Source organism: Callionymus lyra, chromosome 1 (assembly GCF_982586985.1).
Source record: "Callionymus lyra chromosome 1, fCalLyr1.hap1.1, whole genome shotgun sequence".
In the NCBI taxonomy this organism is placed as follows: domain Eukaryota; kingdom Metazoa; phylum Chordata; class Actinopteri; order Syngnathiformes; family Callionymidae; genus Callionymus; species Callionymus lyra.
In genome coordinates this window covers 32,973,042-32,992,209 of record NC_141818.1, presented here as the reverse complement: position 1 = coordinate 32,992,209, position 19,168 = coordinate 32,973,042, and the positions used below count along the sequence as shown (strand labels likewise).

The window sequence follows — 19,168 nt, the reverse complement described above, 5'->3', positions numbered from 1 at the left end:
TTTGATTGTGATATTGTATTTTCCTTCCTGGAACATCCGTGGGGCTTAACTATCTCCAAATGATTTCCCTCCAACATTATTATTGTTGTTGATAAATCTTTATAATTGTTGATTTTGATCATATATCTTGCATACCTCATTTCTAAACGTGCACCCTTTCTTAGAGGTTGTCAAAAGCTTCGTTTCACTAGCCTTTTAAATATAAACATTGCAGCTGAGAAAAGCAGCTTTTCTGATGTTCTTTTATTTTTTAATATATATATAAATATTTGAACGTTGAGATTTTGGTGGTTTAAAAAAAAACATGTTTTCCGTGAACGCATCATGCGGCCGCGCCTCCGCCCATTACTGCCAGGACAGATTCTCCACGACGACGGAGAAAACACAAAAGCTTGAGCAACAACACCTCTGGTTATGTGTTCTCCTTGAACCGACATGATGAAAGTAAGTGATACCTATTTATTTATGGGGTGAACGTGCACGACCTTATCTGCCCAGATACCCAGTCCTATGGGGAAGAGAGGCTCCATGCAGGAGCGGTCGCTGCCATGTTTGTCTGCGAGAGACCGTGCGTGTGCGTGAGACACTTCTGTCGTGCTTTAAATCGACACCAGCGACTATGTGGTGGGCTCTGTTATTACTTGTTGTATCACTCGGTATTTAAGAGGGCTGTCGTGACACGCCCTGATTTTTACGCACGAACGTAAAAAAAATTAAAAAAAAAAAAACCAGTCATTTTTCACAGTCTTTTGTCATCCGTGCTACCTTTTACACTAATATAGAACCGTGTTTCAGATAGCCATTTCTTGTTGAATATAGCGTTTTGAAATGTGTACAACATATCGGTCTTTATTGGTATTTATTGAACAAATCAACTTTATTCTGAGATCCAGCATCTCATGATGAGGCCCGTGGTGCCTTCAGGGTCTGTACGAAATGACATCTCTGAGCCGGCGTGCAACAGGATCAATCGAGCTCTGTAGCTTGTTGAGTTGCCTTTCAGCTAAATAAATAAAAAAGACACATTTTCAATAACTGGGGTAATTGGAAGTGTCTTGTTTAAAGCATCCAGGAATTCACTGGTTTTAGAAGTAAATCAAGTTCTACCATCTAAAACACTGGTTATCTTATAGTTTAACCACTAAAGAGAAACGTCCTCTTTTTGCAGATGATTTGTGTCACATTAGTGGTGTTGGCGTATGCTCTGGCAGTGGGTGAGTACTCTTTATCCCTGTATTTTTCAGAATCAAGCTATACATTTATTCTGCTGTTACCCATACTTTGTTTGTGATGAAACTACCATAATGGTGCCAGTACTTTAATCGATTATTCATATGTAAATAAGGATGAGGTCATCTTAACAAATTTCTCATTTTATGTGAGTTCATTTAAGGTACATATCATTCTTTTTTTTTTATAGAGTCCTATTCTGTACATGACCTTCACGAGCGCTTAACCCATGGCCGCCAACTGAAGATTTACTTGCCCAAAAGTGCAGAAAAACTGATATTTACTCCTGAAGTTGACCCTGGCCAACCTCAGATCTACTGGGAGAGGGGAATGCATAGGTGAGTGAGGAAAGAATGCATTTAACTTTGCACTCGTCTACAACTTGTTTTTTCTATTTTTAGGACATTGAAAGGCAGAGTGTCCGGCACGGGCAGCGATAGACGTTGGTATTTGGACAAGGTGACCACAATATTACTATTTGCCTTAAATTCTGTTGTCCGAACTATATTTTGATTGATTTCTAAACTTAATAGCACTATGTTTGTTCCAGGTGACACATGACGACCAGGGAACATACATCCAAAAAGACTTCTTTAACAAAGAGATCTCTAGAGTTCTGGTAGCTGTTACACGTGAGTAAATAAAGTAAATTATTCTCTCAGGTGGGAGGAGTTCATGCAAGAAGATGATGCTTCAATCTGTGAGAAAAAACAAAACAATATTACTTTTCAATGACGATTTAAATTAATTTTTACTTGGATGGATATCTTTGATCAGCAAAAGGAAGTTTTAACTTATGTCATTTCCTTTTTTGTTTTTTATTATTCAAAAGTTTAAAAATGTTATAATACATTTGCACAACGCTTTTGCATGCAATATAATTTCATCTGCATTTTAATTAATTATTATTAATTATTTTGAAGTAGATGTTCACAAGGTTCATTCTTTTGATGCTTTAAATGTTTCTTGTGCAGTACACCTTCAAAAAGTTTAATTTAATTGTGACAAAAGTCCTGGTTCCTTGACTGAAGTAATGTTCCGAAGGGGCCTCTGAGCTCTTGATCTTAAAAATAGCGGTGACCTTCCAGCAGGCCTGCTGGTAGGATTCTTTGCCCACATACATTCTGTCATGTTTCATTTTTACAAAAACTTTTTTTGAAAAGCAAAAATAGCTGCGCGTCACAGCTACACTTCTGTTGTTCCCTTGTGTTAACTTACTTATTATATTTTATTATTCTCTTTTCCTTCCAGCAAGACACAACTTTGTGAAGTGTTTAGCAGGAGAAACCCTCTACATCCCATTGGAGGGCATCAACATGGCTGATGCCAGCCTCTCCTTCTCTGGGAATTCTGCCAACGTTACTTTGGTAATTATTTTGGATTTATTTATGCTATAGTTCCGGTGAAGCATACTTATGCAAGCAACTCAAATTTGTAGTTATAAGAGGCTAGTTTAACAACTTGTCAATTAAATAAGAATATTTTCTAGTAACCATATTAGCTATTATTTTCAGTTGCCTGTGAAAATGAAGAATCTTGGGTAAATCTGTGATCAAAAAGTCCTGCCTCACACACACAGCCTTTCTCTCCTAATTCATGTCCAACTGTCTCCCAGGTTAGCGACGGTGCTGCAGTTTCCCAAAACCTTCCTGATTATTGGGATCGTGTTGAGACGCGCTCCATGAACATCGAGATCAAAAATGTGAATTTCACAGATGAGGGGCGTTACACTCTGATAGACCGCAGAAACAGATTGGTATCGATCACCAGGATGGATATAACGGGTGAGACTCTACCACAAAGCACTCAGATCTTGACTGATGTCACAATTCGGTTTCCATTACGACTACACTTTTCACAATATGTCTTTCGTCTTTTGGCTCGCATGGAGATAAAATGAAATTATTAACACTCATTTACACAATAACTTTAAAAGAAAATCTTAGAATCTTAGATACATTAGTTATGCTAGATACTGAATTGTAAATGTTGAAAATGCACATAAGCAATCATTCATCATAGAGCTATAAAATCCCAATTAACCAAGGCCACTGGTTTAAAATTGTAGGAGGAAAGGGGTTTAGCAAAAACCAAAGTGTGTGCGCACTTAAACAACATGTGGCACATGTTTGGTAATAATAGCAAGTGATGCTAAATTTAACCCTCAGCTGCTATATATATTTTTTTTGCACACGACTATTTCCCACCTCTCTTTTTCACCTCTTTTGTTTCATTAATATTTATGTTTTACACAATAATGTTATCAAAATATTTTTGTATTCCTTTCCTGCAGATCGCAAAGATTACACGGAGGGAAACCCCCTTTTGGCACTACTCCTTTTGCTAGGTATCCCAGCAGGCGTCTGCTGTTGTTGTCGCAAGAAGATCTTTAAGAAAAAACCCGCCACAGCTGCAGTTCTCCAGGTACCACAAACACCATTCATCTATTTTGTCTTTGTACACACTTATATATGTTAATGACAGGCTGCTACTATACATATCTTCTCTTTCTGAAGTCAGTCTGCAGTAAGAATCATTAAAAAAGGGCAGATGAAATATTATCTTCAAGTTAGGACATATTCTTTTTTTATACTAAATATTAAAAAAAAATGTTTGTGTTGTGTTCCTGACTTTTAGAGAATCACCGTGTATTGTGATTTTTATTTCGTAGACATCCCCAGGGGTAATCCACGCACCGGTTGCTGGACCTGTCGGGCCATGTCCTCCATACACTGATCCAGGACAGCCAGGAGGGGTAAGATAATAAAAATATGAAAACCTGGAAAGCTGATTTCATGTTCACCTTAAATTATTTTTATAACTCGCAGACATACTACCATGGACCCGGTCCCAACATGGTATGGTCCCTCTCATTTGTTTACATAAATCATGGTTTTATTTCATTATGCTTAAATTACTTTAACTGTATTATTAAGGGACCTTCAGTGCATCCTCCTCCAAATATGGGCCCGGGACAATGGAACGGACCTGCTCCCTACCCTGTTAGTGAGAGACTGTCGTAGAGCTGCACTTTCCGTCTGCGCTCAGTAATATAACACCTGCCATTTGCACAGGGAAACGTTCCGATGTATCCACCTGTTAATCCAGTTTATCCGCCCCCTGGTCCCGGCATGATTCCACCTGGACAGCCACATTGGAATGGCCCACCCCCCGGTCAATATCCCCCAGGAGCTGTAGCAATGGTAGGATCTGTTTCTTAAACTGCAGTGGGTTTTCTAGCATTGTTCTGTGTTTGACATCCAAAGGCAAAGCTTTATCATTTCAAATTCAGCTAGGGCACTTTCTTTAGACTCACAACTTTAATTATTTTCTACAACAAGCATAACAATCATCTACAATTCTAGTGTATAGATCGTAGAGGTGAAAAGTCCTTAAAATATACCGAAGTAAAAGTAAGAAAAGTGAAATTACAAAGTGACAAAAGAAAACAAAATATTTAGGCTTTAATTTTTGTAGTCCAAAGGGGAAGACATTCAATGTATTTTTGTAATATATGAAGCTATATATAAGTAAGTAATTTATATTTGTAAAGTGCCTTTCGCAGACCACGGTCACAAAGGGCTTAAGCAACAGAACAATAAACAGTTAAAATACATATACATTTAAAAACTACACAGTGACAAACATCATAGTCTCAAAAATATCAAGGAAAAGCCTTCACAAATAAATAGGTCTTAAGATGCTTCTTGAAGGAGAAGTATATAGATAATTCCAGATGTTTTATTTCAAATGTTTTATTAACTTATTTCAAAGTTAATGTAATAACAATTGTTTTATGCAAACAGAAATATTAAAATCATTGGAATGGGTTGCCTTTTTTGTTTTTTTACCTAACCTGATTTACCTAACAGAAAGATGGATAAATGCAGACGATCACATACAGTAATGACTGTTGTTAGAAGTGTGCAAAAATCTTTATTTGTGCAACTTCTTTATAGTAGGAAGAAATGTAATTTAGGCGTTATTAATCTGATGCTTTTCTTATTGCTGTCATTTTCAATATTTTTTGTATTTACTATCCACATTTTTATTTTAGTTGAAGTCTCATTAGGGGGGTCTTTATCTGTTTCCAGGGTCCTGGTCCAGTCATGTATAGTGCTCCTCCACCCGGAAACGAACCAGCAAAAGTGAATTTGGAACCTTCAGCTGCTGTCCCACTGCTCAGCTCTGAGCCTCAGGTATTACATAAATCAGCCTTATACAACCACTCAATGGTGTTGATTTATTTCTTTATTTCTTCAGGAAAAGGCAGCAACTTCTCCTTACCCTCCTGCCACAACTGTGTCTCTCTCCACCAGTGATGACGTGTGTAAATTTCAAATAGATGGAGGGGAGAAGAGTACCAACTTCCTGTAGGGTCGTACAGAACCCTGCCCCACGGTGGTGATGTTACACTCCCTTTTAGTGGCTTGTTTCATACTCTGGATTGTTTAAACTACAGCAGCAATATGGCTCAATGGAAAAAAGAAGGAAAAAAAGGTAATAGATTTTAATGAGTATGTCTTCTAACCACTGTACGATATTGTTAAAACAGTGGCCCTAATATCCTATTGAAACCGATCAATTCCACACTCGCTATTTTGGGGACAATGATTCAAAGTATTAGTTAATGTGTCCGAATGTGTCCAGCTGCTCGGCTCGCTGCTATCAATGTTGACTCCTTCTTATCAGCTGTAGACGCAGGACTTTCTTACGTTTTAGGTCAAATATCTGCTTGGTTGTCAAATGTTACATCAATGAGAGTAAACGTTATATCTCAAGTAAAGGTGCTGCAACAGTTAAATTAGTTTTCCAAAGATATGTTTAATGTTACATGTAAATGATGAATTCTGCAGTTATTATAGGGAAGTTGTAGTTTTAATACTACTTTAATATTGTTAGTGAACTCTAAATACTACAAATTTAACCATGAAATTACTAGAATTATCTAGAAAATCCCAACAGCATTAAAAAGAATTTGGCCTTTAAACTAAAACTTAAATCTCCAAATACTGTTTTAACCAGGAAAAAACTTTAGTTACTCATTTGAAATGTGCATGTCACGTTTTATGGGTGGTCAGGATGATCCATTAAGGGTGTAACTTTGTAGTAGTTTTAGAAAGTTTAGTTGCTCTTTACATTTAACGGTTAAAACACATTCGAATACTCACAGTAATGTGGCATTACTTTAGATAATGAAAATGTAACATGTTTTGTTAAAATGTTTTAGAAATGGGAAAGACGGTTGGGTATTAAAGTCCAGCAGCTCCTGGTGGTCCTTTGAGGAACTAATGTTTGCTTTTGCCTGTTCTGGATATTTAATGAAACAATTAATTTCTGTTTATATAGTGGCCAACTGTTTAAACCGGACACTGGATCTATCTTCCAATCTCTTTACCTCGTCGTATATATGTTTAACAGCAAAGAGTCCTCTTAGACTATTCCAGACGTAAGAGCAAATGGGTGAAAAAAATTAAAGAGACTAACCAAACGTATGTCCAGATTAATGCATATCATCATGTAGTCAGTCCGTTATGGACATGTCGAATCATTTTTCTTTTTTTTTTGTGGAACATATCGTGTATATATATTCAAGATATAAAACACATGAATATTATTAGAAAATAATTAAACTTTAGGAAAACATGAACATAAATAATGAATGTAAATAATCCTAAACAAAAGAGGTAAAATCTCAAGTTTTTTTTACTTGTCTTGTTTCACGCAGCAATTGTATGACAAAGTTGATGTTGGCCATTTCAGTGTCTTTCACACAACAGAACCTCAAGAACACGATCAACTTGTGTGGCTGTCCCTTTACATGCTGAAGTGGTGCATAAGGTTTAGTCTGTCTGCCTTTTCAAACCACTTTGTACACACTCCTTTTTGACTATACATCATTAATGCTTTAAGAAAAGACTTCATACGTGAATACTAAAGGTGAAAGTGATGACGAGGATGGTGCAGTTATATGCACCTTGCTCTGTACTAGATTTTGTTATTCTCTGGTCAATGAAAACAACTTGAAGAACCTGTGTTGAAGCTTTTCAGATGCTCTGAACATAAGAGTGCCTTTCTTCCGTCATCAAGAAGGTAGTCGTTTTTAACTAAACTACTCATCTGTTTTTTAACTTTGTGTACTGATACTGATATTTAGCAAGTGAGTCACATTTATGTGAAGATTATTGGTTTTGTATTCTTTGGGCACCCAATTATAAACAGTAGAAAATATATCGGGTATGACTTTATGTGATGGAAATATACAAACCAAATGAATGTTTGTGGCATTTTGTGAATCTCTCATGCGGTTTCTCCACTTTATATAAACTGTTTGTGTATCTCAGTGTGGCAAATTTATTTAAGTAACTGTTTTTTTATGCACAATAAAACGTTTTAAATGCGTTGTTAACAATGTGGGCTTGTATGTTCTACAAAACTAGATCCACATATTATAAATAAATCACACAGGAACTTATTTTTAAGAGATTCACATCATTTTAAATCAAATGTGTTAATATTTGAATTGTGGTTTAATTTTTCATCTTTACCAGCCTATAGCAGACACGATTAATTCGTGAAATCATGAATTTTGGTCAGAACATTTAATTTTGATCACACGCAAAAAAAATAAAAAAGTGTAGTTATAATTGGTATTCAAATCAATTTCCCCCTCCAAATATATGCAGCAATATAGCATTAAGTTTAAAATACTTTACAATGCAATGTTGGAAAAACGTGTGTTGGAACATTTCTGCTTGAGACCTTTGCTCCCATAAGTTCTCTTCAGACCATTTGTCTGTGCGGTTGTTAAAATCACTAATAAAAACATTCAAAATATATATTTAAAATAATATTAAAACATATTTTACAAAAAAAAGATTTACATTTACCGGGACTTTTACAAGATATTGACCCAATTTTACTTTTTTGAGAGCTCTGAGAGATAGATCTTACACAATGACCAAAAAAATGCCTTTATTGTTTAAAAGATGAACTGACATGAAGGGCTGAACCCAGACTTTGACAAAGGCACATCCTGAGACCTTGCTTTTAAAAACGCCCACTGCAAAGGCAGCAACTTTAGAAGGGTTTTTTGAGAGTCACATTTGCTTCTTATTGTTCTCTTCGTTTCTTGGCATACTTCTCCATCTCTCTTACTTTTTTTTCCAACACCTTCACCTGACTCTCCAGGTGAGCCGTTGTATCAGGTCTGCCAGAAGAGCCAACACCAAGGAGGACACACAGACACACAAGGCCGGCCACACGGAAGGCCATAGTTTCTGTGCTTACACTGTCGTCGCTCAGGATGAAAGCAAAGCCGGCCAATGCCAGACACACTTTAAGAAGCCACATGGTCTGTCTTAGGGTCGATGTTATCAAGCGTAGAGACAGAGAAAACAGCCAGTAAGCTATGAGAGCCAAAATAACCCACTTGGCCACAAACAGGAGCCCTTCTGGAGTCACTCTGTTCAGTTGGAGGTCAGCTGTGAGGAAAGAAGAGCATCCGTTAAATCTCGTTTACACTATCGTAAGCATATGAATTTACCATATCTATTAAGTATAATGGGTCCGTATTCTTTTTTAATTTATCCTTAAACAACACCATGTCAAGAGTAGAATTCACTAGTTACTGTTTTCACCTTCATCCCCTTGATGTCCATATGTGTTTGTTTCTATCGGTCCATTCATATAAAGAACATACGTGTTAAAGTGGTGCGACGCCGCAAAGTGGTGACTTAATAGAATTGGAAACGATTTATTTGTTTTTCAATTTTGACGTCAACGCACTGCCGCACACCAACCAGCGGCGGCAGTAAAGTAAGTCGTTGAGTGTATATTAACCTTATTACCAGTAGAAGAAGAACGCTACCAGGCAGATGCCTAAACTAACCTTTACAGATACTTCGTTCATTTTTCCATTTACGTGGAGCGAGACTGAAAGCGAAACCGAGATAAAACCTCCTGAAACACTTCATACAAAAGGTCCACAGACCGATACTCTTTTTTCTTTAGCTCTCTACTGACATCTACTGTGCAGTGGAAAGTATAGCAGATATAAAGTGATAATAATATAAATAAGTGTTAATTAACTATTTATTAGTGTAATTATTTGGTATGAATTTGTTTAGTAAATATTTATATCAGAAAACAATTCCAGTTACAAAAATCCCAAAACATGATCACATGACAGCTTTACGTTTGACCAAATATACACAAAATCGATAACACAAAGTTGAGATTCCATGTATTTAGATCGATTGGTTCAGTGCAGGTTATCTGGTGCTTAATCGCTAGATTAAGCATTCTTAAGATAAATGATGAGTAAATGGAATTTAAGAACGTACAAAAAAACGAAACAAAAGCATTAACGTGAATGTCTTAGTTGGCGTGTCTGGTTGTCTTTTAACGCGTTTGTCTGAAAAATTCAACCAAAATATGCCGTATTTTATTTGGAGATTCTCTTTATAATAAAGAGTGGTCTTCAAAAGTAGAACTGTGCATTTGTGTTTACCTCTGAATCCAGCAGCCTTTAGAAATTGAGAGAAGTACTGAAAGATCACATTTAATCCAGCAGCCAAACTTTCTGCCACAACTCCAATGACCTGAGAAAATGCCTGTAAAAGACGTGATTTTGCTATTACAACATTATGCAGGTCACCAGTCAGTCGCAGGACACACAGAGACACATCAATTCATACACACTGGTCAGTTCTTGGAAGGATCCTTGTGTTTTTTTTTACATGTACAAATACTGGAGGCCACTGAACTTATTTGGACGTTCAAATCAGCAGCGTGTTTTTGTTCATCCCCAAATATGTATCTCAAGAAAATACTTTTTTTTATTCTTTGGAAGTCAAGAGAAAAATGTATTTGACTTCATGATACAAAAAAAAGAAGAGTAAACGCTGTGAATACTTCCCGGAGGCACGGGGCTTTCATTTAATTCCACTAAAACTCGAATGAAAAAACTATAAACTCCATGATAGGGTCGCAGAATTGCTTAATTTGTGTCTTATCTTATTCCATTCTAGCACCGCCACCACAATAAATTCCTATGTTGAGTTTTATGATTCTGATACACTATGATGACGTCATCAGACAGCGGCAGCGACGCCATATTTTTAGGACAAGTATCCAAGCATTAAATGTTTTTCTTATACATATTTACCGGGTATTGCCATTCGAATTTGAAATGTTGCCATTTTCAGAGTGTTTTTAATTTTAAAAAAAATGTTTGTTTGAGTAAGTACGAGTGCAAAGAGTAACGTCATCAAATGGTTGCAGCCCGGGCGGATCTGGCACCTTCACTATCAGACCTCTTGCTGAGGTGGCAGCAAACAGTCTCTTTCAAAATAAAACAACTTAAGAAAAGCAAATCCCCTTAAAAGTAAATGTGTTCATCTCGGAACAAAAGAACGTCTGTTTGTTAGTTGTTGTTTTTTTAATACAATGGCTCATTATGAAAAGAAATATAATATATTTTATAGACAAATCTCCTACCTTCTGAACAGAAAGAATCGTCTGTTCACCAGCCACTCTGCCCAGGAAAGCCCTGCCTTGACCAGCCAACTCCGTTAGGACTCTTTGCAGCTCCTCCATCATCTTAGGTCGAGTCTCAAAAAGTTGTTCACCCGAGACGCAAACAAAAAGGGCGACCAGGACACATGCTGTGCATTTGACATTCATAATAGAAATCATCTTGGATGTTTGTTTCTTTAAAAAACTTCACGTATACTTGAGATGATGCGAGAAGTTCCTCCACAGGTGAGAAACGACAGGAAAGTAGTAAACGACAAGCCGCCACACAGGATGTAGACGGAAGCTCTTGAATGGAAAATGAAGTGCGCCGCTTGGAGGTAGACTTATGAAATTGCTCTGTCAAGAAAATGCACATTCTGAGAAAACGGTGTTCGACCATTCACCGCACACAAACCGAGCCGCGTCTTAAAAGTGATAGATCAACAAAATAAATAAAGTCACTAATTTTCTGCTCACCATCATGTCGACTAAGGTTTGGGATTATTCTCAGACTAATATGTTTCTTTTTAGAGTTGTAGGCAAAAACGTTCCGACTGATGCTCAGTTTTCTTTGTACAAAAACAAACATAGAAACATCAAAATACCACTATGCTGCTTGTTTGTGTTTGTGTTGCGAACAACGTTAACCACATCCTACAGAGACAGGAGGTACTCAGGGGAAATATCGAGATTATACATACAATACTCGATAATATTTAGCTCGCAGTGTTTACCCAGATCATTTTGGGTGATTGAACCCTTTAATAATTCACCAAACATTTAAATGTATCTATATAATAAATGTATCCATCTATTTCGATCTATCAATTTAAGAGTCTACCTTACACACTTTATTTCCATCAAGATGTTCCTCTGCAACACCAACCAAATAATCTGTCCAATCCACAAACAGGTGAGCAATAGTTTGTCTGCCATCTCATTTGTCTGGATATAGTTATTATTTTTTCAACACCAAAGTAGTCCAAAAACATGATCATATGTTCAAAACTCTTTGCTGGTTAAAAATACTTTATTTATATTTTTATATAAAATAAAACACAAGTGCAGGATAAGTGACTACTGCTGTGTTCATATATGACTTTACTGTCAAAAACATTGAAAAAAGATAATGAAAATTCCGTTACACAAACATTTATAAAATAGCTTCGACGTCTCTCGCGCTCTGCCCTCTATAGAATGTCACTATGGGTGACATCAGGGCTCTGCCTTAAGCTGGTAAACTGGGGACAATAGGCCGCCTCCTTATAAGGCCTTAACTCTCTCATAATGGCTGCATTTCTTCATTTAGATTTGACGAAAGTTTGTTTAGCATTGTTAGTCAGAAATATCTCTCAGTAAAGCCTTATTTAGGGCAGTCCCCTGCTGCGAGTTCACTGATCCTCTCAGTTTATTTTTATCTTTATTAATTTGGCAGGGCCTCGAGGTAGTAATAGTCTGTAGAGAGCTTTACACCAAAGTGGAAGAATTACGTTTATATAGATAACCAGGGGTTTGTGTAGCCCCTGCTGATGGAATTGCTTATATAGCTATTTTGAAAATGCCCTATATCTGATTTCTGGCAAATGGTTCTAACTTGCACTCAAAACCGCCACAGTTTTCATTTCTATACGACATTACCAGTACACACCCTGACAGTAAAATTACAGTTTACAGATTATTTCATGGCACTTTGAAAAGAGTCATGTTGTTTAGATTGTTGATGACAATTCCACCATCAAATTGCCGGTCAACATATCAGTGGCCAATGTCAGTCTGTATTTGCATGTCATATCCTCTGTGTGAATTCAGTTAATTCCAGGGGGGGTGGTTGTTGTAGGAGTTGGCGGACCTGCATCTGCAAGGGTCTGTAAAAAAAAAAAGAGGGAAAATGATATATAATATTTTCTTTTCAACTACGAAAAAAACCTATAAAGGGCTTTTAATATGAGCAAAGCAGACAAATACCAGTTATTTCCCTTTTGCATTCTTTGGGTCAAGGTGACACGGTGGCAGAAAAACAAATGTGTTTAAGGTATCCTTTGTGTTGGCTCCTTGACACAGAGACAACACAAAGGACTACATATGTATTTCAGGGACGACACAAGGGTTAGAACAAAATATGTACATATTTAATAAAGACTTGAGATCTACACGATGATCATATAAAAATCCACACAGAACTTTCACTGTTTATTATTATAATTATTAATTGTCATAAATTAACCGTAAAAATGTACGTATTTTGTAAAAAAAAAAAAATCTTGTTAATGTAAAATAAAATGTAAAAAAACTCCCTATAAGTACATTCTTCTTACACTGTGAAACTGAAATAAGTTGTGCATGTTAAGTTTGTTTGCAGTGGAAGTTCAGTCTCTTAGCTGCTGCCTTACGTCTTTCCTCATTGAAACACATTACGTGTTAGTTTGGATGCGCTAGGTTTAGAATGTTGGCATAGCAGCTTGCCCAACAGCGGCCGTTAACAAAAAGCTTGAAATACAGACTTACATTTTTCGGACAATTCCTAAGGGTTCAATACACGATGTACATTACGGCGAGCGGTATGGCGGTATTTCTGATGTTTTTAAGTGTCTTTTTGGACGAAAATGAAGACGAAGACAACTGAGCTCCAGTCACTACATTAAAATGAACAAAAAATGTTGTCTTTAACTCTAAAAAGGAACGGATTAGTCTGAAAAAATCCCAACCTTTAGTCGATATGAGGGTAAAAAAAGAGTGAAAATTGGATTTTTGGAGAACAATCACTTTAGTGTTAAGAATCTTACAGCATATGGTCCAAAGATACGTTTCTGTTTGTAGAGTTGATAGGTGAGTATGGTGGAGATAATGCCCTGGGTCAGTGTGAAAAGGAGAAGGGTTGATTTCACTCCTCTGCTCATCATCTGTTGAGGAAGATCCAAATGACTTATTCAAAGCTCAAACATATACTGTTTGCATGTTTGAATGCAAAGATACAGTCTGAGTGTATTCATAAAACACACACAAATACAACTACAAAATCACAGGTAAAACAATAATGAATAGTGAAAACAAACCGTAGCAAAGTGGCGGTCAGTACAGCGCCTTATCACCTTCTCACAGGGGAACACAGGATTCGAACTCATGTCCACACAGTAGAAAACCACTGCCACCACTGCCAGCACTGCAGAGGCCACGCTGACCGATAAACACACCTGCAGCTAGAAAGCACAACCCAGTTTGGTCTTGTTCTATTATAAAAAGCAGGAACAACACATTTTTTGACGAAAAGACTCAAATTATTTACAAAATGACTTTCAAAATGATCTTTATAAAAAAATAATTTGGGGGGTTTCCATAAATGACAAGTTATCAGGTGTAGCTTTCTGGAGCATATATTGCATGCAATACATTGTATATATCTTAATAAGTAATTTCTCAAAGACTCAAATTAAATCACCGTCTTAACCTATTGCTTCTAAAAACTTGAACTTGTGACTGTGTGCACCTACAATCTTCAGTGTGCAACGCTTATCCAAGAATATGGCAGTTGATCCTGCCGCAATGAACTAGAGATAAAGAGACAATCACAAAATAAAAAACATATTCAATACAATATTGATTAAAAAACACACTCACTGTTGCACCACTCCACCAAGGAACTCCAAAGTTTACCACTTCTGTGAACTCCGTCAAGTGAAGTGGGAGAGAATAGGATATGACCATCAATCCCAGCATCAACTGACTTACCTGGAACAAACATTGAGACATTCACATTTGAACGAAATACTTCAAACTAATGAAAAAATAATTTACTCTCCATAATTATTTATTAGTATTATTTATTTACCATTAATCATGTATCACTAAGTTTATTATGAAGTCACTTTTTGCATTAAAGAGTGAGAGACACTTACTTAGAGATACATACATTAGTAAGACTTTTGTCTTTTTACTCCCCTTATCTCCTTTTTGACCCTTTGAGGCTCAGTTAGCTTCCAACTCGGCGGAGTCCGTCAGTCAGCTTATGCTCTGAATCAAGCACTAATCTTGTTGCCTTTGTCACAGTGGAGTAGGATAGAAACTAGTCCTTCAAAAAGGTGCTATGCAAGTTGTTCTGACCTGCATTTCCTTGGCCCTGATGCTACTGGGGGTTGATGAACTATTCCATTGACTTCGGAACCACGGCTAGCCTCTTACATCTGGTCTGGTCTCGTTTGACCTGCCTGATTCCTGGACAGACTCATTGAGCTTGAAATGAGGTTGGACAGATGTAAAGATGCGAGGAGGAGGGAGTTACCAAAGAGGGAGCTGATCATCGGTCTTCTGTCTGCTAGTGTGGGTTAACAGCTGCCCCCATCCCTTTATTGGAACCCCATCATGGGGGGTGGTGACCATGCAGGTGGGGCGCAATAGACTACTGTATCATAAATGAGTGTGATCTCGCCGAGGGAATCTGTCTCATCAGTGGCCAGTCAGTTCATCTCCAGGTATCCAATAAAATGGAAGGCTCAGTAATGTGTAGGTACATCCTGCTGAACCAGTCCCAGAACTCGTCCCCCAAGACCAATGTTTCATCCAGCTAGCAGGGGGATTGGATATATTCATGGACTAGCATCCCAGGAACAACAGATGGTCGCCTAAATGACCGAACACGCCGCCTGTGCCTCTGTTCTGGTCTCTACTGCTCCGACCCCAGCTCTATCTTAGAGCTCAACTTTTCAACTTCAGGTAGGGGCACCAGGATCCCTGGTGCTATATGCCTGAAGTAAGTAAGTAAGTAAGTAAGTAATATTTATTTATATAGCGCTTTTCGAGACCAGGGTCACAAAGCGCTTAAACAATCAAAACAATACTCCAAAAAGTACATACTTTAAAGATCAAGATAATACTGAGAACACAACAGGAGTTCGAGAAATTCAAGGAAAAGCCTGAACAAATAGAAACGTCTTAAGATGTTTCTTAAAGGAGTCAGTAGACTCCATCAAGCGCAAAGAGAGAGGAAGATCGTTCCAAAGCTTAGGAGCAACAGCCTGAAAAGATTTCTCTCCTCTGGTCCTGAGCCGTGTGCGTGGAACCATAAGTAGATTTTGATCCACAGACCTCAGAGCCTGAGCTGGGGTGTAAGGCTGGATCAGATCAGTGATGTAAGGAGCATCACTTATTATTGAAGTACATAACCTCTGCCAAAAGACTGTGAAGAAGAAGAAAGTCTATGCATGCCAGGTGGTCTCTATTCTTCACAGAGACCACCTGGTGCTGCTGCTTTACCTCAAAGCACCTTGTCGCTTGGTCAAAGTGGCTGCTTTAAGTTAAATATGCCTACAATACTTATCACACCTCACCACAAGGCTCTCTACCTCCCACCTATTGCTTACAACCTTGTCCTCCTGACGGGGAGACCACAGACAGTGCGGGTCGGCAGTAACACCTCCAGCACCATCCCACTGAACACAGGACCCCCTCAAGGATGTGTGCTGAGCCCCCTCCTCTTCACTCTGCTGACCCATGACTGCACTCCATCATCCAGCTCCAAACTCTTCATCAAGTTTGTGGATGACACAACTGTTCTGGGTCTCATCAACAACAGCGATGAGACAGTCTACAGGTGTGAGGTAAACAGGCTGGCCACGTGGTACAAAGACAACAATCTCCACCTGAACCATCGACGGAGCTGCAGTGGAGAGGTCGAGCAGCACCAAGTTTCTTGGTGTGCACATCTCTGAAGATCTGTCCTGGAGCCACAATACAGCATCACTGGCCAAAAAAGCCCACCAGCGCCTGTACTTCCCCGTAGACTGAGGAGAGCAAGGGCCCCACCTCCCATGATGCTCACCTTCTACAGATGTACCATCGAGAGCATCCTGTCAGGCTGTATCACTGTTTGGTGCGTCGCCTGCCAAAAAAGACCCTGCAGTGCATCGTGAGAGCAGCCAAGAGGATCATTGGTGTCTCTCACCCCCCTCCTGGACATTTATAACACCCGCATCACTCAGCCATCCCACAGCCTCTTCAGCCTGCTGCCATCAAGAAAGAGACTGCGCAGTCTTCAGGCCAGAACCAGCATGTTAAAGGACAGCTTCTTCCACCAGGCTGTCAGGAGACTCAACTCAGTACCTGCCCTACCATCACTCTCACCTCCGCTTGCACAACCTGTGCCTTAACTTTGTTCTTTGCTTTTTTTTGGTATACTGTTTATTTGTTAGTTATTTAAGTAGTATTGATTATTTTTTCATTTTGTTGATTATTTATTTATTTTCTTGAATTTCTTATTTCATTTCCTTTCAACTGTCTACTTCATGTTTTGCATTGTTGGTCTGAGATGACTACAATTTCAGCTATGCTTTATGCCTTGCATACATGTATATTTGGCAATAAAAGAACTTGAACTTGAACTAGTTTCGTACACATTAGTTTAATACTTAAAGGGCTACTAATGTGTTGATTTAAGTGTCTCTTAAATTGATTGGTCAAACATTGAGGTTTGTCAGCGCAGAGTCATTAATTCAGGAAATCTTTGCCTCCAAGAGACGTGTACACAGAAAGAAGCACCGGTTCTTTGCTGCTGAAGGAGGAGCGAAGCCCATTATTGCGTAATAATGGACTCAGTTCTCTTAACTTCTCATTCTGCGAAACTTCACGCAGGGAAGAACTTTTTGAAGTAATAAATCTTAAACAGGACATCATCATGATGAAGGACTTACTGAATCTTGGAGAGAAAGAGTTCAACATTTACAAAATGTGAGTAAGTCAAGAGTTTTGGGTATTTACATTAGTTGCCCTTTAACAACTAAATTGTCAAGTGTCTCTTAAATTGATCTTGAACCTATATTACTCATGTACTCATCAGTATGTTTCTGTTTGAACAAAACTCTCTTTTCATTTGAATACTTACATTGGAAAATGTGCTTATGCCGCATCCACCTTATCTTTCTGGAGATTAATTCTCTTTTACCATATCACGCTCACTCTGCTGTGTTTGGTCAGACTTTCAGGGTTGTTTTTTCGGAAGTCGCCCACTCTTTTTGGCATGTTTATATGTTTGCTTTGGTTCACCTATATATTTTCTCCTTCGCCAAGATTTCGGATGCAGGGGAACTTAATAAATGAATGACTTGAGTAATGTGATGAGGGACTCCATCTTGGAGAGGAAGATTTCAACATGTTTAAGTCAGAAGCGTTGGAATATGACATTAGTTGACCATGAATGCGAATTGATTTTCACATTTAACATTTTCTTTCTCTACTTTTTCCCTCCTTGCACACCAAAAAAATATTTTTTTCGTTTGGATTTGGAATATTTTAGTTCGCGCTAGCTCCAACGTTTGTCATTTCTCATTTCATTGTAATACAAATGATTTGTAATGCACTATTCATAAAGGATAATAATATGGAATTATATATATATACAGCAAATTGAAAAAAAGTTTTTGCTCTTACAGTCAAGGGAATTCAGTACTTGACTCACCCCCAGGCATTTTGGTTCGCCTCGCTGCACCGCAGCCTTTAGAGCTTTTTGGCGGTCAGTTAGCTTAACTGCATTAACATCCTCCAACACTTGCACCGTCAAATCCCTGGACACTTCTACTGCCATCCCCTATAAGAGGACAACTGAGGTCAGTTTCAACATGACAGGACCATAAAGATCAGGTCAGTAAAACGGAAAACTGTTTCAGTGGGGGGGGGGGACATGTTTGGAATTATACGTGATGTAGATCAAAGTCCATGCTTCCCCTTCTTTTATTCGGGTGTTTCACATTTTTTTTTTATGCTGAAATGCTGAAATGCTTCAAAACATTTAGTTCTGTAAAAGGAAAAGTTGAGAATAAGAGGATAATAGTTAAATACAACTTATATCAACTTATTCCTCAGTCTGTCAAGAAATTGTTTTCTCTGTTATTTATCAAAATCGAAACGAACTACAACCTATATCCATTTTTATCCTGCTAGAACATGATCCAGAGGATTAAACAAATTACAACGACAATTTTGTTGCTATCAATGTCATTAGCAGAACATATTACTTCTGCTTATGCTCACAGACGTACTACTGAATATCACAAAAACACCAAAATAAATCAAATACTTTGACACTCCTGACTCTGCTAGAGCATTTATAGTAACATTCCTGTGTGTTATGAAAAACAAATGCAAACAAACACTCATGACATTGCCTAATTCGCATCAATCTAAACTTGACTTGCAGATCAGGGACCTTGGCACTGTCACTTGTAATACATGTCAAATAGTAACACAGACATCGTCTATATAGTGAAACGAAAGCAGAATTTTTTCAAATCCTACCTCTTATACCGAAGGACAGATCCGAAAGTGAAGGCGACCACTCCTGTGTTTTAGATAGCTCAGGCTGCTGGGTTTGTTGGGGAGGTCGTACTCTGTCCTCGCATGAAATCTAGATAACTCCTCCTCCACTTCCTCCGCT

The 19,168-nt window shown here is 38.0% G+C and overlaps 2 protein-coding genes and 1 long non-coding RNA gene across 4 annotated transcripts; 1 reads left to right on the top strand and 2 right to left on the bottom strand.

The window, feature by feature from the left end:
- The first annotated feature begins 333 nt into the window (after window positions 1-333).
- LOC148089131 (uncharacterized) lies at window positions 334-7,573 on the top strand. The gene is made up of 14 exons (XM_087803438.1): window positions 334-444; window positions 1,169-1,214; window positions 1,421-1,568; window positions 1,632-1,689; window positions 1,781-1,862; window positions 2,482-2,597; window positions 2,846-3,014; window positions 3,524-3,654; window positions 3,902-3,985; window positions 4,059-4,088; window positions 4,167-4,232; window positions 4,305-4,433; window positions 5,325-5,429; window positions 5,494-7,573. Exons 1-14 carry the CDS (start codon window positions 436-438, stop codon window positions 5,605-5,607), a joined length of 1,287 nt encoding a protein of 428 aa, XP_087659564.1. The 5' UTR covers window positions 334-435; the 3' UTR covers window positions 5,608-7,573.
- Window positions 7,574-8,188: 615 nt separating this feature from the next.
- Window positions 8,189-11,072, bottom strand: LOC148089130 (uncharacterized). Its single transcript, XR_015713168.1, has 3 exons — window positions 10,732-11,072; window positions 9,743-9,845; window positions 8,189-8,714 (listed from the first exon to the last, which is right to left on the bottom strand). It is a non-coding gene; the product is annotated as an uncharacterized LOC148089130 (long non-coding RNA).
- Window positions 11,073-11,768: 696 nt separating this feature from the next.
- On the bottom strand, window positions 11,769-19,166 carry tmem176 (transmembrane protein 176). Of its 2 annotated transcripts, XM_087803598.1 has the most exons (7): window positions 19,030-19,166; window positions 18,194-18,322; window positions 14,365-14,475; window positions 14,238-14,294; window positions 13,803-13,946; window positions 13,533-13,649; window positions 11,769-12,614 (listed from the first exon to the last, which is right to left on the bottom strand). In XM_087803598.1, the coding sequence occupies exons 2-7, from the start codon at window positions 18,317-18,319 to the stop codon at window positions 12,555-12,557; spliced, it is 615 nt and encodes a 204-aa protein (XP_087659724.1). In that variant the 5' UTR covers window positions 18,320-18,322; window positions 19,030-19,166; the 3' UTR covers window positions 11,769-12,554. The 2 variants fall into 2 exon arrangements, with proteins under 2 accessions (XP_087659724.1, XP_087659732.1); XM_087803606.1 differs by lacking the exon at window positions 14,238-14,294.
- Window positions 19,167-19,168: the final 2 nt, after the last annotated feature.